This window comes from Mirounga angustirostris, unplaced genomic scaffold (assembly GCF_029215605.1).
Source record: "Mirounga angustirostris isolate CCGP_5_RB_7025 unplaced genomic scaffold, mMirAng1.0.hap1 SCAF_1, whole genome shotgun sequence".
Taxonomy (NCBI): domain Eukaryota; kingdom Metazoa; phylum Chordata; class Mammalia; order Carnivora; family Phocidae; genus Mirounga; species Mirounga angustirostris.
The window spans coordinates 110,679,166-110,705,965 of record NW_026991709.1 but is presented as its reverse complement, the minus strand read 5'-3'; the positions used below and the strand labels follow the sequence as shown (position 1 = coordinate 110,705,965).

Sequence of the window (26,800 nt, the reverse complement as noted above, 5' to 3'; positions counted from 1 at the left end):
CAAGAAAAGACTAATTCGAAAATAGAATACAGGGACACTTCATTTGCTCTATTGAATAAAATGAAGGAACCAGTCTGTGCAAGGATAGAGGATCACCTTGCAGCCCCTGCTGGAAGGGCCTATGTTTCTTTTATAGCACAGAGAGCAACTGCAGAGTGCTTCACAGAGACAAAGAAAGAAAGAAAGAAAGAAAGAAAGAAAGAAAGAAAGAAAGAAAGAAAGAAAGAAAGAAAGAAAGAAAGAAAGAAAGAAAGGAAGGAAGGAAGGAAGGAAGGAAGGAAGGAAGGAAGGAAGGAAGGAAGGAAGGAAGGAAGGAAGGAAGGAAGGAAGGAAGGAAGGAAGGAAGGAAGAAAGAAAGAAAGAAAGAAAGAAAAAACGAACAAACGAACGAAAGAAAGAACAAAAGAAAGAAAGAGAAAGAAAGAAAGAAAGAAAGAAAGAAAGAAAGAGAAAGAAAGAAAAGAAGAAAGAAAGAACAAACGAACGAAAGAAAGAACAAAAGAAAGAAAGAGAAAGAAAGAAAGAAAGAAAGAAAGAAAGAAAGAAAGAAAGAAAGGGAAAAAGAAAAAGAAAGAATGGCTAATGGGGTTTTTCAGTGGGGTTCGTGAATGAGGAATGTAGAAGTAAAGTGGTCCCCCCCATATGAGGCTCTGTGCCCCAGGAGCTCTGACACTTCGTAAGTCATTGCACATCCTGGCTTTCTCTTTAGAGAAAGGGAACGGTTCCATTCCAGTTGATGGTGGCTTCTCTCCACTTGGTCCTGATTGCCATCTCTACTGGAGAAAACCGTCTTCTTGGTACATGTTCATCTTCATGTTGGTTCCTTTCCCAGTGATGGGAGTGAGTATCTGAGTGAGGAACAGCCAGCATTTTTTTTAAAGATTTTATTTATTTATTTGAGAGAGAGATAGTGAGAGAGAGAGCAGGGGGGTGGGCAGAGGGAGAGGGGAGAAACAGGCTCCCCGCTGAGCAGGGAGCCTGACCTGGGGCTCAATCCCAGGACCCTGGTATCAGGACCTGAGCAGAAGGCAGACACCTAACCGACTGAGCCACCCAGGCACCCTGAACAGCCAGCATTTAGGCCCTAGCCTCTCTACACCATTCCAGAGGAAGCCAGGAAGGAAGGAAAACACACAATGGGTGGGCAGGAGCTGGGCTCAGCAAGCTGTGTTCCTAGAACTGGTTAAGCAGAAGGGGATTCCAGTAGAAGGTATGTAGAAATGCCCCATACAAAACAAGTCTGTGGTAACATGGGTTGTTATGTATTTTGGAATATGAATAGTGATAAGTCGTGATATGCATCCCAGCACCATGATAGGACACATAGAGCCAGGTGTAGGCCACAGAATGCTGTCAGGAAAACCAGGAGAAGGGGAGCTCATCACTTCTCAGTGATTCTAAGAGTACATTTACATTTTTGGGTGAAGGGCAAAGTAGCTTAGTGAGGTAGTCAAGAACTGGGTTCAAGAGCCAGCTTTGTCTCATATGACATTTGAGAAGGTACTTAACATCTCTCAGCCTCATTTGTTCAGTTAGTAACTATTTATTGGCTACCTCAGTTTCTTCTATGTGGAAATAGATATCATAGTATCTACCTCCTATAACTGCTGTGAGAACTTAATGGGATTATATGTACAGCTTCCAATACAGTGCCCAGAAGAGCATGCTTGAAGTACATGTGAGTTAATACAAAAATCTCAGAAAACAAACTGAAGGTTGCTGGAGTGGTGGGGGTTGGGGGATGAGGTGGCGGGGTGATGGACATTGGGGAGGGTATGTGCTATGGTGAGTGCTGTGAATTGTGTAAGACTGATGAATCACAGACCTGTACCTCTGAAACAAATAATACATTATATGTTAAGAAAAAAAAAAAGAAGAAGATAGCAGGAGGGGAAGAATGAAGGGGGGGGAAATAAGATGGGGAGACGAACCATGAGAGACTGTGGACTCTGAGAAACAAACTGAGGGTTCTAGAGGGGAGGGGGGTGGGGGGATGGGTTAGCCTGGTGATGGGTATTAAAGAGGGCACGTTCTGCATGGAGCACTGAGTGTTATGCACAAACAATGAATCATGGAACACTACATCAAAAAATAAAGATGTAATGTATGGTGATTAACATAACAATAAAAAAGTAAAAAAGTAAAAAATTAAAAATAAATTAAAAAACCACACACACACACACACACACACAAATGATGTTTTCTGGGGTGCCTGGGTAGCTCCATTGGTTAAGCGTCCGAGTCTTGGTTTTGGCTCAGGTCATGATCTCAGGGTCCTGGGATCAAGCCCCATGTCTGGCTCTGTGCTAAGCTCAGAGTCTGCTTGGGATTCTCTCTCTCCCTCTGCCCCTCCCCGCATGCTCGGACATGTGCACGGGAGCCTTCTGTCTCTCTGTCTCTCTCTCTCAAATAAATAAATAAATAAATAAAATCTTTTAAAAAATGATGCTTTCCTCAAAGAAGAGAGTAAAGTAGGAATGATATTTTAAGGAACATATTGTCAATGTCTTCCTCAATTAAATGGCCTAATATATATCTTTCATAATTAAAGAAGAATTAGGAGCTGCACAGAAAAAAAGTCACTAAGACTTTTCCAGATTTAGTCATTATAATGAAAATTTGTTTAACACCAGGCCCATGATGCTAAATGCCAGGTCAAACATCAAGCCGTCAAGCCTCCACCAGTAGAACCAAGGTACCCAATACAGACTCCCAGTCTCATTGTGTTTATTCCCTTGTCCAAAAGGCCAGTGTTTCAAGACACTAAAAGTTTAAAGACATTTAAAGTTTACTCTTTTTTCCTTATGAGTTTAAACGAATATGGGTGTAATGGAAGTAAAATGACCTGTGTGGTCGTCTGCCCCTCCCATTAGACCGGACCCTCTTCAGTTTTGCTGAACTATGGACTATGCCTTCGTTGTCGTGGCTTTCCTAGTGTCTAGCACAGCGCCTGGCACTTAGGAGGACCTCAAATATCTGCACCGAAATGCACTCTCAGTGTGCTGACTAATGTCGCTGGATGATCACCTGATCGGTTGTAGGATAGAATTGACCAAATGGCAGCCCCCTGCCCCAATCCCTCCATTCTTCCCAGTTCTTCCCTCAGGCATTAAGTGCCTGATGTTCACAGGTAAAAGATCCCGGAGAGGGCTTTTTTGGAGATGTGATTCTCCCCCTTTTGTTGTTTCTCTTACCTAGAGGTTGTTTGTTCCTCTGTGCTACTTCTAAGCCCGCTGCTCTTATTTAAAGCAGCTGTAGAATGCCCGGGTTGCCGTGCTTGGGTTTAGGCCCCTGGGACTCGTGCATGGGTTTCATTTCAGAACTCAAGCCTAAGCATTTCCCTGCAAAGCGAGTGGGAATACCCACACAGCAGTGAAACATCCGCAGCCGCATCTTTCTGAGCGCACGAAAGCGCTCGGCACTTGGGGTTTGAAATGCTCACCTACTGTGAGATGCACAGGCGTGTTCTGGGGGGGGCGGCCACTGTACAGATACAGAGCAAAGCGACGCTCCGCTTTCCAGTCTGATGAGAGCTGCCTGTTTGTGCTAAAAAGGACGCTGGGTTTTCCACTGATGTTGCACAGCCAAATAGGTAATTTGGGGGTCTTCAGCATGCTGCCCACCTGGAAGGGGAGAGGTGGATGCAGATGAGTATATAGATTTGGCCACATCCCGGTGGATGCTGATACATCATCGCGATCAAAACGCAGCTCGGAGGCTTCTTCTCACACTTGTAGGTGCACAGGGCGCTCTGCGCGCAGTGAGATCTGAAGCGAAGGCTTCGTCATGAGCGAGTTTACATGTACGCAGGCTGTGGTGTAGTGGGGATGCTGCGGTGTGGGGATGGCCTCATGGAGGATGTGGAGCCACCTCAGTTTGGCGTGGAAGTTTAGAGAATAAACAAACTGAAACATAAGTGTAGTGCTGGAATAAAAGAACTTCCATTTGTCTTCGTCATTGACTGGTGTATTTACTCCTATGCCCAAGGTAGGACAATATTTCATTCGGCAGGTGGTCAGACTTCTGGAAACACTAACCATTTAGAATATAGGAAAAAGAGAATATTTAGAATATAGAAATATAGAATATTTGGGGCGCCTAGGTGGCTCAGTCGGTTAAGCGATTGCCTTCGGCTCAGGTCATGATCCTGGAGTCCTGGGATCGAGTCCCGCATCGGGCTCCCCACTCGGTGGGGAGTCTGCTTCTCCCTCTGACCCTCTCCCCTCTCATGTACTCTCTCTCACTCTCTCTCTCTCCAATAAATAAAATCTTTAAAAAAAATAAAAAATAAAAATAAAAATAGAGAGGTATAGGGGTGCCTGGGTGGCTCAGTTGGTTGGGTGTGTGATTCTTGATTTCGGCTCAGGTCATGATCTTGGGGTTGTGGGATCGAGTCCCGCATCGGGCTCCCTGCTCGGCGGGGAGTCTACTTCTCCCTCTGACCCTCCTCCCTCTCATGCTCTCTGTCTCTCATTCTCTCTGTCTCAAATAAATAAATAAAATCTTAAAAAAAAAAAAAGAAATATAGAATATTTTGAATGGAGGGAAGAGCTCCTGGGAAATGAGGGGAAAACACAGACATACATACAAACATTCATACATAGACACACATATCTATCTGCCTGTTAACACGCACATCAGATGTGAAGATGTACTGAGAGCGGAGCATACTAGTTTAGCATTACAATAATAATATTAAGTTTGCTCTTTTAACTAGTTTATCTAGCTTTTCCCCGCAACTATCATTTCAGCTTGACTTCTCATGACTAGTGAATTAGACTGACAAAAGTACCACTCTGAGAGGCCCCTTCCGGCATCATGATATTACAGTGCGTTTCCATTTATGATATCTACCATTTTGTTTAAAGAGACAGGAAAGCACATATTTTTTAAAGATTTCCATCAAAACGTATTAATGTTAAAAACTAATTTTTTCTATGTAGAGAAATAAGCATGAACTACATAGAAAAAAAAAAAAAACAAACCATCATTTTCATGTGATGCCAGGGAGAGCTACTGGACCCTCAGCCTTGGCGTGTCTTCCCATAACGGAAGGATCCAGTTCTGGTTCTTTTCTCCATCAGTCCTTAGAGTTGTCCTGTGTGTTCAGGAACAGATTCTGTTTTATGGAAAATCCAGCTTTGAAAAATTATCACGTCTCATAAACCCAAGTATTAAAGGCTAATAACTTGACATTTGGATTTCTCAATAGTTCTATTCAAATCTCTTCGTTTTGCTTTAGTTTAAATTCTTCAGTTGTGGGTGAGTGGGTGAATCAGAAATGCTTTTGTCTTTAAGATTTTCACTTTCGGCTACCATAGAAAAATTTTATTACTGTGTTTGAAAGACACAAACTCTGTTTTAGTTAATAGTTTAAAAAGGGGGTGCAAGCCTAGCACCTCAATTTGGACATGCTCATAGTGGGTGCAGGAATTGCTTATCTACTCACACTAGAATTAGCCCCTCTGGGCTGAGTATAAATATGAGCATCTCACATATCAAACGGGCGAGTCGCCCACTGGCTACGTCAGAAATAAAACACAGAGGATGTGCAATGGAAGCCAACAAATGTGTTTACGTTCCAAGAATCCACCCACAAGTTCCAAATAACATTGTAACCATTCATTAGTTACAAAATAAGCACTTTCTCTCTTAGGCCTTCTTGCCATGGCACCTTGTATACTAAGATTAGATGTAATCAAAATACGATCTTCGGGACATGGAATTTTTAAGGTTGGAAAACTTGGATAAACTAGGAAATTGAGGGCTGTTTTGGAATAAAATGTCACTTATTTTGAAATTCAAAAGAATTGAATTTGGGCCGATTTTCAACCAATGGAAGTTCCTGTAAATTACGTCTGGGTGGATGTAATAGAATATAGACATGTATGATATTGTTTCACAGAGTTTTTGTAACAGAGGCAAAATTCAACTGGCACTCAGGTAACTCTCTGCGAGGTGCTGACACCACACTGTTGTTACTTTCCGCAACAACACAACAGTTTTCTCTTCTGAACCCAAAGCTACTCAAGATTTTATTAAGAGTAGGAGGAAGATAAAGTAGTTATAAATACGACAATCTCTTCTATACAGAGACTGCACACTGAGCAGGCAGAGCCTCACTTGCCTTCAGAGATTCTAGGGGAAAGGAAAATGTCATGCATGACTGTCAAGGCACTTTGGCTATTAACTCTAAGCGGCAAGCCTTAAGATCGCAGCTGAGAACACACCTGGTTTCAAGTGGGGCCTGCGAAAACAAAACGAAGCACCTCCCAACCGAATGCAGCCAAATATTATATCCCCTTTTTTTCTTAGCACACCACATCATGTGTTTGGAACTTTCAGATAAAAATTTGTATTGCTTTTGGGTAGACAGTGTATCAGCTAACCTCCACCCCCAAAAGCCACATTCTAAATATGTTTTATTGGTGAGATTCCCCCAATGCAGAATTTGTGCATGTTGCCTCGTGTTGCCATGGTAAAAAAGGAAATTAACTTGTGATACAGTAGTGCTATAAATAAAATACCTTTCTCCTTAAGTTCACTCATTGTGTAATAAGCCCAGTGTTACATGCAGCAATCAAGCCTTTCATAACATGTATCATTTAAGCCAGTGTAAAACTATAAGGACAGGAGGAAGGATGGATAAATTCTAAACACTACAGGGCAAGGATTGAGTCCATGTAACTCTTTTTTTTTTTTTTTTTTTTTTGCCATCTAGAACAATGGTGCTTAGAATGTGCCTTTGCATAATGAGCTTGATATTGCAAGTCCCAAGGGCCCAGTTTGGTAATGGGAATGGGAGAAAGGTGTTGGAGATTTGTGCTTTCTTCCCTGATTTCTGGTGACGATTCGCGTGCATAACTGTGAAGGGTCTGGCTCTCTGCACCTGCAACACAGAATTGATGTAACTTCCCTCGGCGAGTTCGCAGGTATGTTGTCATGTTTGCGGGGTGCGACCTCAGCAACTTGGTGGGGAGAGCGCCGTGGGTGGAGCTTCACATGGTACTTTTATGGTTGGATTTCTTCCTACGAGTCTCTTTAAAGGGAATTTAAAGAGGGAAGAGGGTACGGCTGGGATGGTGGTGTGCTCTGTGGGGGCTACCAGGGGAGTAATTCCAGCAAGACCTAAATGGCTTCAGCCCCTTCTAAAAATCAGAGTTGATTTTTCTGCTCGGTGGCAGGTGCGAAGATAATGCAAACCTCCTAAGGCTTTCCAGATGGTGTTAGACTCAAACTGCTTTATGTTCTCACTTGGGTATCGGAACCTCACACTCAAACCTGTACCTTCAAAGAGAAAAGGGAGGGCAGGCTTCAAAATAGTGCCTAAGCTTGTGGGTAGCTGGCTGTGTTCCACAGGAACTGTCAGTCTGGTGGGCTCTGGGGGGCTTGCCATGGCATCTAATGAGAACTCCATTTTTTTTTCTTTTTTAAATCTCACCCACTGGGCTGTGACATTGGGACTGGAAGACGTGTATTTTTGCAGTCTCTGCAATTTTATCCCAGAGTAAGAAGAGATTTACTTTAGGAAGACAGATACAGCATTACAGGATGGTTTTCACCTGGACAGCAGAATCTGTTAGTACGTTGGTTTTCTTTTGAACTCCAAAACCTTTCTTATATTAGATTTTTATTATCAGTGGATACACATAATCTTCTCACCCTAGGCAGGAGCCCCTATGTACCCGCACAGCACCTAAGTACCCAGTTGGCACGTTCAGGAGTCCTGTGTGGAGGAGTAACCCTGCTCAGAGCAGAAAGGAAGGGGTTTGGCCGTGGGGGTCTTCAATCCAGTGATATAGAGAGCACTGTTCTGGAACCACATCTAGGTCCTTCTGAGCAGACATATGTTCTGCAAGGTACTTCAGTTCTATGATAAAATACTGTGAACTATGAGGCTTCTGGATACACTGTGGTCACGTGTGTCTTCCGTTAGCATGTCTCTCAGTGCCACTGAGCTTGTCCTTTGGCCATGTACTAGACAGACACGGTCTGCCAAACCAGCAGGTGAAGGGGGGCAGATCCTTTTCAGAGGGTGTGCCCCAAGTACGTGTTGTTCACGATCAACTCAAACTTATGACTGCTTTAACCTGGAAGTCAATGTACAAAGTTCTAGCTTATTGAGTCATGCCTTCTAAAACCTAGCCATGGTATTGCCACCACCTAAATGTTAGAGTCTAGGGCGCCTGGGTGGCTCAGTCGCTTGAGTGTCCAACTCTTGATACCGGCCCAAGTCATGATCTCAGGGTCCTGGGATCCAGCCCTGCTTCGGGCTCTCTGCTCGGTGGGGAATCTGATGGAGGATTCTTTCTCTCCCTCTGCCCCTCTGCCTGCTCACACAAGTGCTCTCTCTCTCTCAAATAAAAATAAATAAATCTTTAAAAATAAATAAATGTTAGAAGGGTGCCTGGGTGGCTGAGTCAGTTAAGCGTTTGCCTTCGGCTCAGGTCATGATCCCTCCCACCCCCCACTCGTGCTTGCTCTCTCTCTCTCTCTCATGCTCTCTCTCTCAGATAAATAAAATCTTTGGGGCGCCTGGGTGGCTCAGTCGTTAAGCGGCTGCCTTCGGCTCAGGTCATGATCCCAGGGTCCTGGGATCGAGCCCCGCATCAGGCTCCCTTCTCCGCGGGAAGCCTGCTTCTCCCTCTCCCACTCCCCTTGCTTGTGTTCCCTCTCTGGCTGTCTTTCTCTCTGTCAAATAAATAAAACCTTAAAAAAAAATCTTTAAAAAAAAATAAATAAATGTATGTTAGAGTCTAACATCAGTGTACCTATAACAGATATTACAGATGACAGGATACAAATCTACATCTATATGTAAATATATAGGTAGGATAGATTATAAAAGCACTTATGATAGCGTATAATTCTAAGAACTGGCATTTTGTGTTGATCACCTTATCAGAAGACAAGAAAAGATGGTAATGGCAGACAGTGTGGCCCAGTGGGCAGAACCTGGGCTCTGATGCAGGTGGATCTGGTGTCCTAACACAGTCTCTGATGCCTCGCTGGTGGCCGAGGGCAAGTGCCTACACCTTGCTCAGTCTGGATTTTCTTGGGTCTAAAATTAATGGCCACACAACAGACACTGGACTGAAACTAACACTTCTCCCTTTGAGTGGAAGTGGGGATGAAATGAAATAAGGTATCCGTGCGAATGAATGGCTCGGAGAGAGCCTAGCACATAGTGTGGGCTCTGTTAGCACTACACTGAGTAAATAAGCTTCGTATAGACTCCCTTTAAGTTCCATCTCCAGGGATGGTGAAAAATATATGTAAAATTATATATAGAGAGAACATAATTATAGATATAATTATTTGAGTAATACAGATGAGTTATGGATTGCTTTTTGTCCCCAAATAATGAGTGGATATAGAAAGAATAAAAAAGCCTCTTCCAATAAAAAACTTTATATGTCTAACATATTCATAGATCTCAGCAGTTCAAGTAAGAGAACCAACAACCAGCCGGTATTTGCTCTTTAATATATTTGTCCAAGTGCACGACAGAGACAACATAATAAACATCCTCGGGGTTTCAAGCTATTAGTGTACAATTGCAGGCAATTTTCACTGAGGACAGGATTCATAGGAGTCTCCCTGGAGAGAGAACACTGAGTCCAAGATGGCAGGATGAAAAGTCCCATGAGTCCCTTTTCGAAAAGACAGAAGCATTGTAGATGTGACTTCTATGTAGATTTTAAAGCTAACTTGGGCAGTTTCCATGCTTTGCCCCATTTCCAATTTATGAGCAAGCATTTGCATGGTGGTCCTGTTGTCTGGTCCATTTTGCCCCATTAGTCACTTTCTCAGTAGGAAAGCTCTTATTTGTTACCTCATGCCTTGGCCTTTTGGCTTGCTTTAAAGGTCCTGACAAACATCCACTTTATTACCAGAGGATATTTTAGGCACTGCAGGTAATTTTCTTTAAAGCATGATTTAGCAGCTCTATTGGTCTGAGCTGACTTGTGTAGAAAGAAATGTGTTCCAGAGGAAATGGTAGCGCTGGATCTCTGGGAATTCTTGACTCTTTGAGGCACGCGGCTCTCCTTCTCTCAGTCCCTCTCTCCCTTTTTGTGGCATTTTCTTTTAACATCGGCCCTTTTCTCAGAGCCACTTAGTAGCTATGTAGCAAACACCTACTTAATTTTAATTTAAGATAAGGTCTGAGACTTTTCCCTAAAGCCTTGCAGATGTTTACAGGAGCAGAAAGCTGTCAACCTTTCTGATACGGCTTGAAAGACGATATTCTTTCTTGTAATGTTTGTTGCAATAGCTAGTTTTCCAATTCTACACACATGGATTTAATCAGTTAGGTCTAATGAGTTTCTGCCCTTCCTTTATTTTTTTTAAGATTTTATTTATTTATTTGGCAGAGAGAGACACAGCGAGAGAGAGAGAGAGCACGAGCAGGGGGAGTGGGAGAGGGAGAAGCAGGCTTCCCGCAGAGCAGGGAGCCCGATGCGGGGCTTGATCCCAGGACCCTGGATCATGACCTGAGCTGAAGGCAGATGCTCAACGACTGAGCCACCAAGGCACCCCTCTGCCCTTCCTTTAAAGCATTAGTTCAACCAAGGCAATTTTGTCCCCCCAGAGAATATTTGGCTAGGTCTGGAGACATTTTTGGTTGTCACATCGAAGGGCAGAACTATAGGCATCTAGCGGACAGAGGCCAGGGATGCTGCCAAACATCCCACAATGCACAGGACAGCTCTCACCACAAAGACATTATCCAGTCTAAAATGTCGAGGTTTCTAAACCTGGCTGCCCATGAGAATCACTTGTGGGCTTTAAAATTCTAATGCTCAGATGCTCTCTAGACCAAATAGAATAGAGTCATTGGCTAGGACTGGCTATGAAATTGCAGCCCAGTGCAAAATAAAAACGCGGGGACACTTACTCAAAAATTAGTAAGAATTTTAAGATGGTGACAGTAGAGCATTAGACTAAGGGCAGGGCCTTCTGAGTGTTGGGGCCCTGTGTGCCCACACAGATCTTCCACACATGAAGCTGACGGCGTTCTGGGGGATGACCTGGGCATTGGTAGTTTTAAAAGCTCTCAAAGCGGGCCAACGACTCACTAAACAAAATATACAGATGGCAAATGAGCATATGCAAAGATGTTCCACATCACATATGATCGAGGAAATGAAAACAGCAATGAGATACCACAATACACCTATGAGAATGGCTAAAATCCAGAATGCTGACAACATCAAATGCTGGTGAGGATGTGCGGTAATAGGAACTCTGACTCACTGCTGGTGGGAATGCAAGAATGTACAGCCACTTTGGAAGACATTTGGGCAGTTTCTTACAAAACTAAACACTCTTACCATATATCCAGCAATCATGCTCCCTGCTACCTATCTAAAAATGTTTAAAACCTATGTCCACATAAAAATCTGCACACAGATGTTTAGAGCAGCTTCATTCATAATTGCCAAAACTTGGAAGCAACCAAAATGTTTTTTGTAGGTGAATGGACAATTAAACCTTGGTACATCAACGGAATATTACTTAGTCAATGGAATATTATTCAGCATTATAAAGAAATGAGCAACTGAGCTGTGAAAAGACAGGGAAGAGCCTTGAACTTATATATTACTAAGTGAAAGAAGCCAACCTGAAAAGGCTACATACTGTATCATTCCAATCATATGACATTCTGGAAAAGGTAGAACTATGGAGACAGTAAAAAGATCAGTTGTTGCTTGGGGTTGGAGCATGGAGGACTTTTAGGGCAGTGAAACTGCTCTGTATCACGTTATAATGGTGGACACACGTCATTATACATTTGTCCAAATCCAGGCAATGTACAACACCAAGATGGTAAGGTCAGCTATGGACTTTGGATAATCATGATGTGTCAATGTAGGCTCATCAATTGTAACAAATGTGCCATTCTGGTGGGAGATGTTGATAATGGGGGAGGCTATGCATGTGTGGGGGCAGGGCATATATGGGAAATCTCTGTACCTTCCGCTTAATTTTGTGGAGGAAAAAAACTGCTCTAAAAAATAAAGTCAATTAAAAAACCAAACCCTCCAGGTGATTTCAGTGTGCAGCCAGCGCTGAGAGCACGGTTCTCCAGCATTTATCGTCTGTCTCCTTCCCTGAACACTCAGCGTGTGTGTATGTACTGGCCCATGTGTGACTCATCTTTGTACCTGGACACAGAGCCTCACAATTAGGAGACGATCAATGAGCATGGCCTTTATCATCCATTCTAAACTTACATGTGTACAGGTCACTCTGGCTTCCCAGCAGGCTTTGGCATTCATAATCTTGTTTGCTCTTCGCATCAGTCCCGTGGTTGCAGAGCAGGTGTGAGGACACTAGTTTGAGATGAGGAAACCGGTGTAGAGAGAGTAGGTGACCAGCCCAAGTCACACCCCTGTGAGGGGCCGGGCAAAGCCTCCAACCAAGTCTCCTGGTTTTTCAGGTGAGGGCGGCTTCCTGCGTGTTACAGAATCCCCCTCACTTTTATTCCAGGTTTCCAAAGTGTGGCACAGAAGTGCCGTTTGGTGGCACGAGGCAGGAATGCCAGTGGCCCAGGGTAAGCTTTAAAACAAAACCTGTTTATTTACTTCTTTGAATATGTATTAGGGAAAAAAAATAGCGAGCATGTCAAGTCCGTGGCTTGTATTACTGCTGCAGAAATGGTTACATGCAAATTTTTAAAATGAGTTGATTTAAAGAAAAATATTAATCACATAATAGTAGAGCGTGCTGCAGGTATGGAGCGACGACAAAGCTGTTTTAAATCTTTGTAGTTTATAATGAGAATAGAGTGAAATCGTGTGAAAGAGCTTTGTAATCATAGACAAAGCAGTCAAATTACGATTGTGGCTTTTGCGTCCTCACTCCTTGAAACTTGCCCCTGGTGTATCCTCCCGGTGTATCCTGCCATTTTTCTCCAAACTAAGTCTTGGCCATCAGGTGAAAGTGTGTGGTTGAAAAAAAAAAGAGAAAAATATGTAAACTGAAATCTATAGTTCCTTTCTTTGGGTGGCTTCGTTTTCCTCTTTATTGTAGATCTATCAAATTCTAAGATGAGTTCCCAGTTTAGAACCAAGGGATTTGGAATTTTATAACAATAACAAGTCCCTTCTCTGTCCAGGGTATATTCAAAGTACGGTCTTTCATGTTCATGCAGTGGAACTCTTTGCATCCTAAATATGATGAAGGACATATCTTCATTGACACATACAGATATGTGTTAAGTGATAAAAATTGGGTTTCCAAAGAGTAGCATAGGACATATTTATATAAGAAAGAAAAAGAGAAGGACGCATTGCTGAAAGGATTGACCCCTGGGTGATGGGAATGGGTTCATTTCTTTTACTTTTAGCTTCTCTGCCACTTCTCATTTTTCTATGATGGGCCTAGATTTCAAACTCAAGGAATAATAAGCAAACTTTAAACAGGCTTGTATGCAAAATGTACTTAATTCTGCTACGGTCAAACTCTACTTCTCTGGTGCCCTCAGATACATGATTTGTAGGTATAACAAGTTGCGGATTTCATGAATAAGGCATTGTGGCTGGAGCCAAGAGCAGGAGGGAAGACGAGTGAAGCTCTGGATATAAAAGGATCTTCTAAAGCCTGAAGTCTTGTGCCCACGAAAGGGATTTTGAGCTGAACTGGGAGAGTGAAGGACAGGACAGGGCACTGAGCAGCAAGGCCCTCATTTACTGCTGGTGGTTGGGAGAGGCTGGGGCCGGGACAGGGCCGGGGGGTTGTCAGCATCCTACTGAATTACATCCCAGCTAATTTCATGGCCACTCCAGAGAAGCCTGGCTTTTTCACAGAACCCACCTTGCCTTGCCTGGGTTTTAGGATGGAGATCTTTGTGAAAATATCACAGAAGCATCTTTGATTTGTGGTTTGGGGTGGGTGTATTTGCTTTCTCACCCTCTCTCCTGTTTATTTCTGCAGAGTCATATCTTACTTAATTCTCTGGTTATGTTTTTCAACGGCACATTCTACTTTCTGAAGGTTGTCAGAGGTTGTAAATCCCCTGAGCTGGAAATCATTTTGAGAGGAGTTTCATGGGGTGGGGGGGGTGGGGGGCAGGAGGCTTTTTTTCCCCAGTGATTTTTTTTTAAGCTTTAAGCAATAGATTGAAAATATGCATTCATTTGCATAAACAAAGGATTGGGAAGATACCCATGGGCTGCTGACAGAATTGATTTCTGAGAAGGAGGCCTGTAGCTGGATGGGGATAAAGGATGCTTTCCTTTCATCTGTATATTTCAAGTATTGTTTTTCAAAAAAGTTATTTGCCTCTTACTTATATTACCTGTACTCTATATACATAAAAATGTATACAATAAAAGATGAAGCAAGTACAGTAGACTTAGATATTTACATTGAGACTCTGAGAGTCTCTCTGTTTGTGTATGTGTATGTGGTGGATGGGAGGTGTGCAGGAATATAGTAAAGGAAAAAGTTAGCTCAGATTTTTCATTGTCTTAATATAGAGAGTGAAAAAAAATATATCAAAACACTGACACTCTGGTTGTGTGGTTGCGAATCAGAACACACTTACCTGCGAAAGCCTGTCATCCTCTGAGGCATCCTTATACCACTGCAAATACCCGACGTCACTGCGGGTCAGGACTCCATGTAATATTTCTTGCGACTTTCCCTTCTGATAGCCATTAAAGACATTTGGACTTGCTCTTCCGGTTAGAATCATGTTCAAAACGGCCTAGATGATATAGTTTACAAATATTTACATGTTAGGTAGCAATGACAGAAGGACTTAATTTTTTTTTCTTTTAATAATCGCTGAAAAATTACCAGTTTTACTTAAAAGAATGAAATGACATAATATCTAATTCGGGAAAAACAGGTCATCAACATTTGTTATGGTTAACACAAAACTTGAGTGACTTTGTTTCTTGAGCCAAACCCCATAGATCCTCACGTGCCCCACTCAGATCTTACTGCCATTCTTCTCTTTCCATTTCTTTTAAACTCTGCTTTCTGTAGTTGTGATTTTAGAAGCAGTACGCTCAGCTGTTGTTATAGTACTTTTCTTTCCATTACTAGGGATTCCTGGTGGGTCTTGTCAAGGTATTTTCTAATGGGTCTGTAGAATTGCAGGGATGTGGGGCTCTCAGAGGTAAACTGGGAAGACCGTGGTGGAAGTTGGAAGGTAGACTCTGATAACAAACTCAGGGGAGCATCTTCTTAGTCTTTCAAAGATAACTCGATCACTCTTCACTTCAAGAGAGAATATGCTTAATTGAAAAACAAAACAAAACAAAAGCCTAATTCAGATTCTGCAATAGAAAGGCAAAGTCTCCCAACCTACCTGCCTGCACAGGAAGCCCCCAGCACTTGGTTGTAACAGATGAGCTGTGGAGGCATCTAGGTCCTTCTGAAGCCTGCAGAATGCGAGATGCCATCAGCCTTCAGTCAGAGACAATGACTGCACCAGGAACCTGCAGCCTATCCTTCCTCTGCCTCCCAACACAGAGCAGCAGTTGAGTGGGTTCGCCCAGTCACTGTCCCTCCTGTGTGCCTTGCACCTTTTTGTCTCTCACCGGAAAAGTCTCTGGGATGGAGGCTGCAGAGGTGATGGGAAAAGCTAGGGATGCATTTGGGGGAAGCTGCTGATAAGGGAGAAGGCTGAAGTGACAGACTCCATGTATGCTCTGTGTGGGTGCTGGGCACAGTGGAGAAACTATTTGTTCCAAGTGACAAGGGATGCTTGGCTTAGGGGAGTGACACATGACCACTCCAGAGAGTGCTGGCCCAAGACTGAGTTGAACAGACTGTTCAAGTGGAAAATACCAGTTTGGGGGTGAAGCCCATTTCCTGACTGCAGAAGGGCAACCTCTACTGTTTCAACAGGGAGCAGGGCTCATGGTCCTACCCTGGACCATGTGAAGTCAAAGTGGAATGGGGCTCCAGCTCTCACACAGGGAGAGGGGCTGAGTACTGGTGTGTGAGCTGTAATGTGCTCTTGAAGGAACCTATTCACAGGACTGGAGGTCATGCCCTTCTGTGAATAGGGACCAAAAACTTGGGTCAAGCACAGTGAGTGCCTTGGTGGCATCAGATATAATTCAGGGCAGCGTTGCCCAAAGTGTGGCATGATTTAAAAAAAAAATTACAGTGATGTGCTTAATGCATTTCTCTTTAGTACAACAAATACATGATTAAAAGGATATGGATGTTTAGGAAGAAGTTAATATGTAAATATGTGTTGATTTAAAGAAAACTGTTAAGCAAATAATAACACAGACCACAAAAATGTGGTGACGTTCTGCAAAAGACAAGTGTTAGGAACACTGCTTCCGGGCTTGTAACTCTTCCTTCCTAGAGGCTCTCTCTCTCTCTCTGACTCTCAAGAGGTTACCTTCCTTTCAGAGCCCAGAAGTTCTTCTAAGAAGCCTTCCTCTACTAGTCTGTCTGCTGGGACCCTTCCTCCTCTGGAATCCCCTAAGACTCCTTGTCTTTATGCCTCATTTGGTACATGAATTACCACCTGCACCATGCCTGGTATCTCTGTGTATAACTCCTGTCTTTCCCAGACTGGACCCTGCAGGTCAGGCCATCTCTTCTTTTATTTGTATTTCCCACGGTGCCAAGAACAGGGCTTTGCATATCATAGAAACAAAATAAATACCTGTGGATATATCTTATTGTGCACATAAATAATAAAATGTTTTTTATTATGAAAATTACATGAAGAAGCTTTGGTGTTATCTGTCAATATTTATAACCACCAGGAGAAGGAAGCCATCACTGTCCTAGAAAAGCAGATTCAAACCTTCCTGATGACATCCACTCACCCATTAATATGGCCAAACCGACTACAGAAAAGGATGAATCAACAGAAGAGCATCCACTAGAAAAAAAACTGTACTCCTGTTCCCAGTAGGCCATGAAAATATTTTCCAACCCAAGAATACATCGCTTATGTGATCACAGAGCTATAGGAAATGCCCGTGCAAATATTTGTTGAATTTACCTTTCAAATGTTCTGGAGAAGATGAGGCTGTAAAGAAACAAGATGACACCGTGGCTTCCTTCCCCTTTGAACTGTTTGGGGGGACAAAAATAAAAAAGCATGTTTGGCTAAAAGCAATGCAGCTATGTATATCTCTAGGCATTAATTCAAGGATTTATAGCCCAAGAACCTAGAAAAGCTGCTGATAGGACAGTTTCCCAGAGTCATCTTCACTCTCAAATGCATCCTTCCTTGTTTCAGGTCGGCCCGTGGCGCTGTCCTTCTCTTGCCTTTTGACCCCTTTTTCTTTCCTCCATTTCTATCACATGGCTGTCTTTGAATCATGGCCAAGATGTAGTGTAATTTTCACCTCCATTTTTCCGGCGTCCATCCTAGCCCAGGCCCTCTGTGTGCTCTTGGCTGGCCTCCTTCCCAGCCTCTCCTCGGTTGGGGCATCCCTCCCTCCTTATTGCCCCAGGGGAGCAGAGATGCTCTGTGGAAATAGCTTTGGAGTTATACAGATCTAGGTTCAAAACCAGTTGTACTCTTACTCGCAGTTACTGACTTGCTTGAGTTTCAATCTCCTCATCTGCAATTGCAGATAAACTGCAGGTCTGTTGCAAAAGTTAAATGACATCATGCACAGTAAATGCCTGAGTGCTTGGAACGTGCTAGAATCACAGCAAAATTAGTATCCGTCCCTTTTTAAGGCACTTCTCCCCTGTCTCTTCTCTTGCCCAGGTTATTTTTTCTGCTCACGAGTTTCCAAAGGTGCCCTGTGATCTCCAGGATCAAATCCAAATTGCCCAAGCAACATTCAGGTAGTAGGCCTTAGCTTTATGTCAATTCTCTGCCTGCTGAAAAGTGCTCCTTGGCTGGCTTTCAAGGTTCCCAGGGTTAAAGCCTCTCCTTTAAAGGCACTGTATCAGGAAGGCTTCTGCTAAAATGCAGGTGCTTTCCCTTTTATGGATTAATTTGTCCCCTTGCTGCGCTGTGACCTGGCAGAGGCAGGACCCTCAGGCAGAACAAATTCCAGTGTGTGGGAGCCAGACAGGAACCCAAATGGGTGTCCTGCAGTGTGTGAGAGAAACGGGCGGCGGAGGTCGGGGAGGGGGGTGTAGGTGGACCCTGAGGCAAACTGGGGATGCTGGCGTATTAGTTTCCTATTGCTTCCTATTACTGCCGTGACAAATGACCACAGACTTGGTGGCGTAAAACAACACAAATCCATTGTCTTATGGTTTGGGAGGTTTGAAGTCCAATGTGGGTGTCACTTCTTGAGTTTGATTCAAACTGCTGTCAAGCCTGTGTTTCTTCTGCAGGCTTTATGGGCCATGCTGTTCACTTCCTTTTTCAGCTTTTATTTTTTTGAGAGAGAGAGAGAGAGAACATGAGTAAAGAGGAGGGGCAGAAGGAGAGGGAGAGGGAGAAGCAGACTTGCCACTGAGCAGGGAGCCCGATGTGGGGCTCGATCCCAGGACCCTGGGATCACGACCTGAGCTGAAGGCAGCCACTTAACCAAATGAGCCACCTAGGTGCCCCCTTTTCCAACTTCTAGAAGCTGTCCTTATCCTTGGCTCATGATCCCAAATTGTGGTCATACATGGTGACCCCTCTTCTCCCTCTGCTTCCCTCATCACACCTCTTTCTTTCTCCTGACATCCACTTTCCCTTAAATAAGAAGCCTCCTCTTATTAATTGGGCCCACCAAGAAAATTCAGGATAATCTCCCTATTTCAAGATCTTTCACTTAATCACATCTGCAAAGTCCTTTTACCAGGTAGGTGGCATCATCCAGCCTCTCACAACTTTTCCAAGGGGAGTCAAGGCCCCCTTGTCAGCTAATTTGAGGACATGCCAGAAGATAGGGCTAGTGCAGCCAGATTTTCTGATTCAGGGGAAAGCTAAAAAAATCCATTTTTTTTTTAAGATTTTATTTATTTATTTGACAGAGAGAGACACAGTGAAAGAGGGAACACAAGCAGGGGGAGTGGGAGTGGGAGAAGCAGGCTTCCCGCTGAGTAGGGAGCCCGATGCGGGACTCGATCCCAGGACCCTGGGACCATGACCCTAGCTGAAGGCAGATGCTTAACCATCTGAGTCACCCAGGTGCCCCAAAAATCCAGGTTTTTATGTGGAATCTCCTGATTGTTTTTGACAGAGGCTGAGTCCAATTCTTAAAAATACAGCATGGTGTGGGCTCCTGCTGCAGATCATATATGATGGGTGTATTTGTTTCCTAGGACAAATTGCCAGAAATCTGAATGGCTTAAAACAATAGGAATGTATTCTGGCACAGTTACGGAGCCTAGATGTTTGAAATCAAGGTGTCAGAGCATGGCCACACTCTCGCTGAAGGCCACAGGGAAGGATCCTTCCTCGCATCTTGTAGCTTCTGGTGGCTTCTGGCAAGCCCTGGGGTACAGTGGCTTGTGGGCTGCATCACTCCAATCTCTGCCTGCATTCTCACGTGGCGTTCTCCCTGCGTGTCTGTGTCTGTGCCCAAACTGCCCTCTTCTTTCTGCCTTATTCTAAAGATACCAGTCACTGGAGTAGAGCCGACCCTAATCCAGCATGCCTTCTTCTTAACTCGATTACATTTGCAAAGACCTCCTTTCCAAATAAGATCACCTCCACAGGCACTGGGGGTTATGACTTGCACATACCTTCTTGGGGGATGAAATTCAGCCCATTACAATAGGTCTTGCTATCCACATGTAGCCATCAGACCTTGATCTTGAGATTTCTGTCTCAAGATGGGACTCAGGAATGGGACATAGGACTGGTGCATCTTGAATGGGCTTTGGTAAAGGTCTGGGATGGGGGTTCATCGCAATGGGCAGTCCCTGGTCAGGGGTGCCCTTGAGAGGAGCGTCAGACGTGGTGCGGGCGCTGCCCCAGAGTGGCTGTGGTGACAGTCAGCATGGGTCTGTCTGACCCCGGTACCCCTCCTGTCCCCGTGCCATGCTTGCCCACGCCCCATGGTCTGCCTCTGCTTTGGGCCTGTATTGCTGATCCCAGCTTGACTCTCAGGCTTTAATGTGTATAGTTGCAGCTCTGATCCTCTGATTCTCAACTCTGGCTACACTGAGGAAGCCCTTGCAGATGGGGGGGATCCTTCCTAGTGAATCAGACTGCCCCAGGGCTGAGTTGAGCAGATGGAAGACAAAGAGGAAAGGGTTTGCCTCTCTTTGCTGGAAGGCGCGTTTCTTACGGGGTCCTCTCTATCTGTGTCACCCTGTTAAGCCTCTCCTGCCCACAACAAAGAGTCCCCTAAGCAGGCTTCTAACTTAGTACTTCATGCCAGGTATTTAAAATCTATCATACAGGTTTTCTTAGTTAATTTATATTTAGGCTGTCACAAATAACCATAAATTTAGTAGCTTAAATAATACAAATTTTGAAACTCCTATAACACTGTATGTTAACTATGCTGGAATTAAAAAACACTTAACAAAACAAAATATAATACAAATTTATTAGCTTACAGTTCTAGAGGTCAGAAGTCCAAAATGGGTCTAACTGAGCCAAAATTGAGATGTCAGCAGGCCTGCTAGAGGCTCTGGGGGAGAATCTGTTTCCCTGCCTTTTACAGCTTCTGGTGTCCCTGCCCACCGCCCCCCACCGCCACTTCCATCTTCAAAGCCAACGGTAGCAGGTGACACTTTTCTCCCACCACACCCTCTGACTTCCTCTTCTGTCGTCTTCTTCCACATTTCAGGACCCTTGTGGTTACATTGGGCCCACCTGGGTAGTCCAGAGTACTCACCCTTTTTTAAAGCATTGTGTCATGTACAGAATTGTTGAATCACTATGTTGTGCACTTGAAGCTAATATAACATGGTATGTCACCTAAACTTAAATAACACAAATTTTTTTTAAAAATGAGAAAATAAAGTCAGCTGATTAGCAGCCTTAATTCCCCTTTTCTATGAAGAATAAAATTCACAGGTTCCGGGGGGTAGGGTACGGATATCTCTGTGTGGGGTTGAGGGGGGTACTTTCTTCTGCCTGCCACAGAGACCTGTGAGATGGTGGGGGAGGTAGGCCTGGGGTAACCAGTTTAATCAAGATCGTATGGCCAACGTGTGGCTGAGAACTCCTGCCTGAGTTTTCTGCCTCTATAACCTTCGGAAGGAATGGAACAATGAGTTTCCTGGAACACATTTCCCCCTTCTGTATAATCCATAGTTGTATGGCTTCATGGTAACCCTGCTAATTGTCCTCTTTTACCCCTTAGGGTTCCGATTCTTTAGAAAATCAGCATTCCTTTCCCTGCAAAGGAATCTTAAAAGAGCACCTTAGATTTTCCACCACACTGTCCCGTCCTGGGAGGTGGGGAAGAACCATTGTCAGAAGGACACTGTGTGGAAGGTGCTGGTAGAGCAGGTGAAACGGGGCCACCTTTTTCAGACCAGAAGTCATTTCCTCGGAGTCAGTGTGAACGGTCATTTTGGCAATTTAGACTAGGGCCTTCGTGGTGGAGCGTTTTTGTGTTTTATCCATTAGATGAGGCAAGACTGCTTTGACATATTCTCTCCCCACAAAAGAAATCTTGGCATATGCCCTCTATAGTATTATTCTCTGGGTTTGATTAGCCAGGGACAAAGAGGTAATTGTGAGTGGCCTGTGTGTGAGCTGGCTCTTTTTAGGTTGTGGGGAGGGAGAGGCGGGCTTCTCTTTCTCTCATCCGGCCCTTTCTTAGCTTTCAAAATGACCTGGTTTTCTTAATAAGCATCATTAGAAATACACTTTGTAAAAGAAAGAAGATTCCTGTAAGATCAGTTCAACATAAAGGAATTATCTCCACACTTAAACACTTACACATTGTAAATGATCATAGATGAATCTCTCAGTGGCTTCTTTCTCTAAAAGTTCAAACAGCTGGAGCTATAAATCAGGAATAGAAGATAAAAATGGAAAGGAAGATGAAAGCTACATCTATAAGATGTCAACTCACTGTTATTTCCTCAAGGGAGCTTTTTGTTTCATTGCAAGATCACACTGCTAAAACCTGACATACTGTCTTACACAAGGCCATGTAAATCATACGTAGTGAGAGTGGATGGCCTGGCCTCACTTTTCCATTCCTTAGTTTTAAGCCAATATGATATTTTGAGCCATAAGAACATAAACATATTTTTTTCCTAACAGGTAGAACTCAGCAATGTTTAAGACAGTGGATATGGAAATGCAGTCTGTAATGATTTCAGGTATGGGATATTCTTGATCATGGTGAATTCTGGAAGGAAAAATTCATAGCAGGATTCTCCCCTTAGGCTGCCTGGATCACTTACAACCCTTTGTCCCTACCTCTTTGGAAGACGCCTTTGGCCACATCGGACACCTCTAGGAGCGTCGATGGGGCCTCACCTTCATTTCCGTGTTGAGTCTCGTGCCCTCTTAGGCTTCATTGGCCCTTTATCTGGCAGGACGGGTAGGGGTGCACTCACCCGCTCAGTGAAATCATCTCCCGAGTAGTCAGGAGTTGAGGTGATGTAAGTGTCCTCAGCGATGAGACAGACAGTGGCCTTCTCAGTTGCGCCTGCCGCCCACAGGATGCCAGCCAGTGCCGCAGCCAGGCCCTGCTCCTGCTCCCGTTTGCTTATTGCACATAAACTACAACACAGGACGTTGGGTAGGAAGACAGTGGTGTGAACAGTCACCGAGCTGAACGCGAGGCGCCTCCACCTTGAAGTCCCCTTCTGCACACCAGGCGGGTCTGTTTGGTTCCTTCCTCAGCCTAGCCCATGAGAATGTCATGGGAACTGGTATCCTCACAGATTATTTCTCACCAGTGCCCCCCTGTAAGTCATCGCCCCTCTTGAGTCCCCACCAATGTCCCCTCTCCTGAACTCCAGCAGAGACTAATCCAAATTTTTAACCCAATAACAGGCCCTTTGCAAGTGTGACCCCAAACAATCCTTGCAGTGCTATCTCCCAGTGATATTTTGCAAACCCGATGGCCCACATGGACCAGTGCCCCGAACATACTTGCCACATTTCACCTCCATGCCTTGGCTTGTGCCCTGGTGCACCTTTAACGAGCTAGTCTTGTATGTCCTGCCAGATCGTGTCCATCCTACGCCTGGCTGGAGGCCCACCACATGTCGCCCTCACTGACTTGTAGCTTACGTTCACCTGGCACTCACTGCCCCTAGCATTGTTCTAAGTGCTTCATACATGTCACCTCATTTCATCCTCACTTCAACCTTGTGAAGTAGATGCTACTGTTCCTCGCATTTTAGGGAGGAAGAAAGAAAGAGAGGTTGAGTAATTGGCCCCCGGTCATTCACCTTGAAAGTGGTAGAGCAGTGACCTGAAATCAGGCAGCCGGGCCCCCTGACTCCCTGCTCTTCACCATTATAGTCTAGGGAGTAATCCCAGGCTGTCAGGATTTCCCAGGAGATGGGAGCCAGTCTTTATGTGGTAGACCTTTACTAGGCTGGTTTTCTAAATATTTAACACTGACAGCTGTTGGAGAAACACATGATAGGGGTTCATGAATGAACTCAGCCATGATTTCTATCATCCTTCTAGCCCTGTGGCGATACAGGAATGAGTAACAAGGAGTTCCATACTCCAAAACCCTAGTCTGAGGAGGTGGATGAGAATAAAACAAAGTGCTATGACAGTACCGAAGAGGGAGACAGGACTTGTGACTGAGAAGATTCAGGAAGTCTTCGTGGAGCAGGTCTATGAGAGCGGTTCCTTGTTACCACATATTTAATATCTGCCGCACGCCAGGCTCTGTGCTAAATGCTTTGTGTGTGTAGCAAACGTGCGTGTGTTTCATCTAGATTCCCTGAGGTCCCTTTTACTTAGTTGGTGGGCGCCTCCCCCGGCTGCCTTGGGGGGCTGCTACCAGTGGCTCCTACTTTTCACCTTCCTCTCAAGAGTTGGAGTGACTTTGCCTGGGAGTGATAAGGAGTGATGCCTGCCTTTCCACGGATGGCTCAAAGCCCGTGGCTGCCTGGGGGGGGGGCGGGGGGGGGAAGCACAAAGGCCCCACTTCCTTCTTTGGAGATGGGGCAGCTGAGGTTGCCGAGCTCCCATGGGATCAGACTGAGGCTGGATATCGCTGGAGACCACATCTTCTGCTTCTCTTTCCCTATCCTGCTTCCCTCGCTCCTACAGGTTCCTCCTGAGGGCCAAAGGGGAGCAAGTCTTGCCACCCAACGTATATCTCTTTGGCATACTGATTATTTTAAGCTGGTTATTTAAAAACAACCAAACTACAGACTCAAGAGAAGATCTGAAAACTCAGAAGTTAGCCTTTTGTAAAAGACATTTTAAGGGAAAACTCCATTTGTAAGGGTATCTCCCTCCCCGGAGGAGGGGAATGGCTCTCAATCTCTAGAAACTCCTATCAGTAGAGAATGCACTGATGTAAATCTGCATAACCACCTTACCCTTGTTTACTGTGCTTTTCCTGGTAACCTCCCATAACGGACTCCCACCCCCAACATCTTCTTTGGTCTTTAGCTAAAGATGGTATTTAAGGTGATGCCTTTGGCTATTCTGGGGAGTTACTCAGTTTCTCTTGGTCTCTCCCAGGTATAAAGGATATATACATGTTATTAAACTTTGTTTTTCTCCTGTTAATCTGTCTTATGTTAGGTTAATTATTAGACCAGCCAAAGAAGCTAGAAGGGTAAAAGAATTTTTTTTTCCTCTCCAACAGGGCATTTGCTTCATAAATCACTTGTATAAAGAATTCCCACCTCTGGCTCTGCTTCTCAGGAAACTGGCAATTCATGATCTTAGAATAAATTATACATTTAGTTCCTGTTTTGAGGGATAACTTATCCTGCTGAGGGCAGATATATACCTTTTACTTGTTTATATTTCTTCTCATACCAAGCATAGAGCTTTGCCCATGATGGAGTTTGTTGACTTCTAAGTAAAGTCATTTGAACTGATTTTCTTAAATAGGCAACTACCAAACACTGTATTTTGTCAGCCTGGTTAAATAGGAGAATTAATTCTTCATTTATCAGGGTTTTTTTTTTTTTTTTTTTTTAAACAGCCCTTTTGTTCCTCCTTAATTGTTAGTCTGGCTTTTCCCATCAAATACTGTCAAGTAAGACCAGGTGCGTCACTTCACCTGACAGGACGGTCTGCAGTGGAACATGAAAACTCAACATTATTCCAGCAACCATTGAGAGTGGCTCCAGGAGAGTCCTCCCCAGCCGCAAAGTCCAGTCCCTCCGGGAGAACCAGAGCCATTTTGTCTCGTGAGGCAAGTCCCCTTCCCGAGGCCACCAGGGGATTTTCCCCAGTGACTATTTGGCATGTAAAGGTTCTCATGAAATGGGTAATTCTCTCAAGTAGTTCTAGGCCCCTTACCTGTGAAAGTTACAGTCTTTTCCCTTCCTTGTAAACAGCAAGTATTTGATGATGGATCCTTGTACAGCCATCTGAATGCTTCGGGCACCTCCCTGAAACGGGGAAGATGAATAGTGAGGCATATGAAGGCTGGGAGCAGAGCTTTACAACTGTACTGGAACCCCAGGGGGCCAACAGGACAAAGGAGAACTCTTGGAAATGGATGCCATCTATTCTCCGAAGCCCTTTCCCTCCTGGTATATAACATCCCTAAGCTGAGTGAAGGGGCACCATACTATGTACGTTCTGTGGTCAGATGCCATGGCTGGGCTAGAATCTGCAACAACCACCTTCTTTGTGGAGCCCTGTAGACTGGCACCTGGGGACATGCATCCTCCTCCACCCCACCTCCGCCATGCTCCTGCTTCCTATCCAACTTTTAGATTTGGAAGATGTCGGGAAATTGTTGGCTAGTCCTTGAAATTCTTTGTTACTGGTAATTGATGACATGAATTACTGAGATTTTATATAAGCCAGGAAGAACCTCCTGGATCTCCTCCTGCCTTCACATCCTCAGGGATACTTAGAACTTGGAGAGGAGAGCCAGGAAAACTAGAATTGGGGAGGGCAGTGTGCATGGGGGCGGGGTTTGAGGCTTTGCTACAATCCTGACAGTGAGTTATAATTTTAAACAGCCTCTTATCATTTAAGGTTAAATTTTAAATTATATGAAATATGCTTCCACAAATGATTATAATGAAAACATATATTCTTATGGATGAGAATGGAAGGAAATATGGATAGGGAATATGGGATTAGAATATTTAAAAATTTTTGCCTACTATTACCTTTTCTACTTCCAAAGCAAAAGCCAGGTCAGAAAAAGGATCATGGAACCTGAAATAGGCCTTTTTCCAGTCAGAGCTGAAGACATGGACGGCATTTCCAAAGAGGCTCTGCCGTAACTTCTAAGAGGGGAAATAAAGGATTCAAACAAAAATAATTCTTCTTAGACACACTGCTCATCAAACGGCCTTAAGTAAGGTGGTAAACTTGTGGAGGTAGGCCTGTCCCCTTCCTACATTCTGGTTTACATTTTACCTTATTCCTCTATCATAACTGTAGAGTCTTGTGCAAAAGAGTTAAACCAGGTTCACTTAGACTATTTTTTAAAAGATTTTATTTATTTATTTGAGAGCGAGAGAGAGAAAACGGTGGGGGGAGGAGCAGAGGGAGAGGGAAAAGCAGATTCCATGCTGGGCAGGGAGCCCGACATGGGGCTAGAACCCAGGACCCTGAGATCATGACCTGAGCCGAAGTTGGATGCTTAACCAACTGAGCCACCCAGGGGCCCCTAGACTATTTTATCCTGAAGTCTCAGTGTGTCAACTTTGTACCCCGTTGTCCCCATCTGATGTTTGTCCCTTGTGTCTGTCTCACCTTCCATTGCCAGACATCTCTCCTTTATGCCTTGCAGTCCACCATGGGCTGCCGCTCTGCCTT

At 44.3% G+C, this 26,800-nt stretch overlaps 1 protein-coding gene across 1 annotated transcript in view; it reads right to left on the bottom strand.

Annotated features, from left to right (window-relative positions):
* Positions 1–225: 225 nt before the first annotated feature.
* MINDY4B (MINDY family member 4B) overlaps positions 226–26,800 on the bottom strand; it is a 36,361-nt gene continuing 9,786 nt past the window's right edge. Inside the window, exons 4-12 of the mRNA XM_045902134.2 lie at positions 26,146–26,265; positions 25,319–25,410; positions 22,423–22,588; positions 21,794–21,859; positions 16,991–17,061; positions 15,326–15,398; positions 14,555–14,716; positions 3,443–3,623; positions 226–848 (exon numbers count right to left, since the gene is read on the bottom strand). Of these exons, the coding sequence (XP_045758090.1) occupies positions 706–848; positions 3,443–3,623; positions 14,555–14,716; positions 15,326–15,398; positions 16,991–17,061; positions 21,794–21,859; positions 22,423–22,588; positions 25,319–25,410; positions 26,146–26,265 (1,074 nt within the window). The 3' untranslated portion in view covers positions 226–705. The remainder of the gene's footprint in view (positions 849–3,442; positions 3,624–14,554; positions 14,717–15,325; positions 15,399–16,990; positions 17,062–21,793; positions 21,860–22,422; positions 22,589–25,318; positions 25,411–26,145; positions 26,266–26,800) is intronic.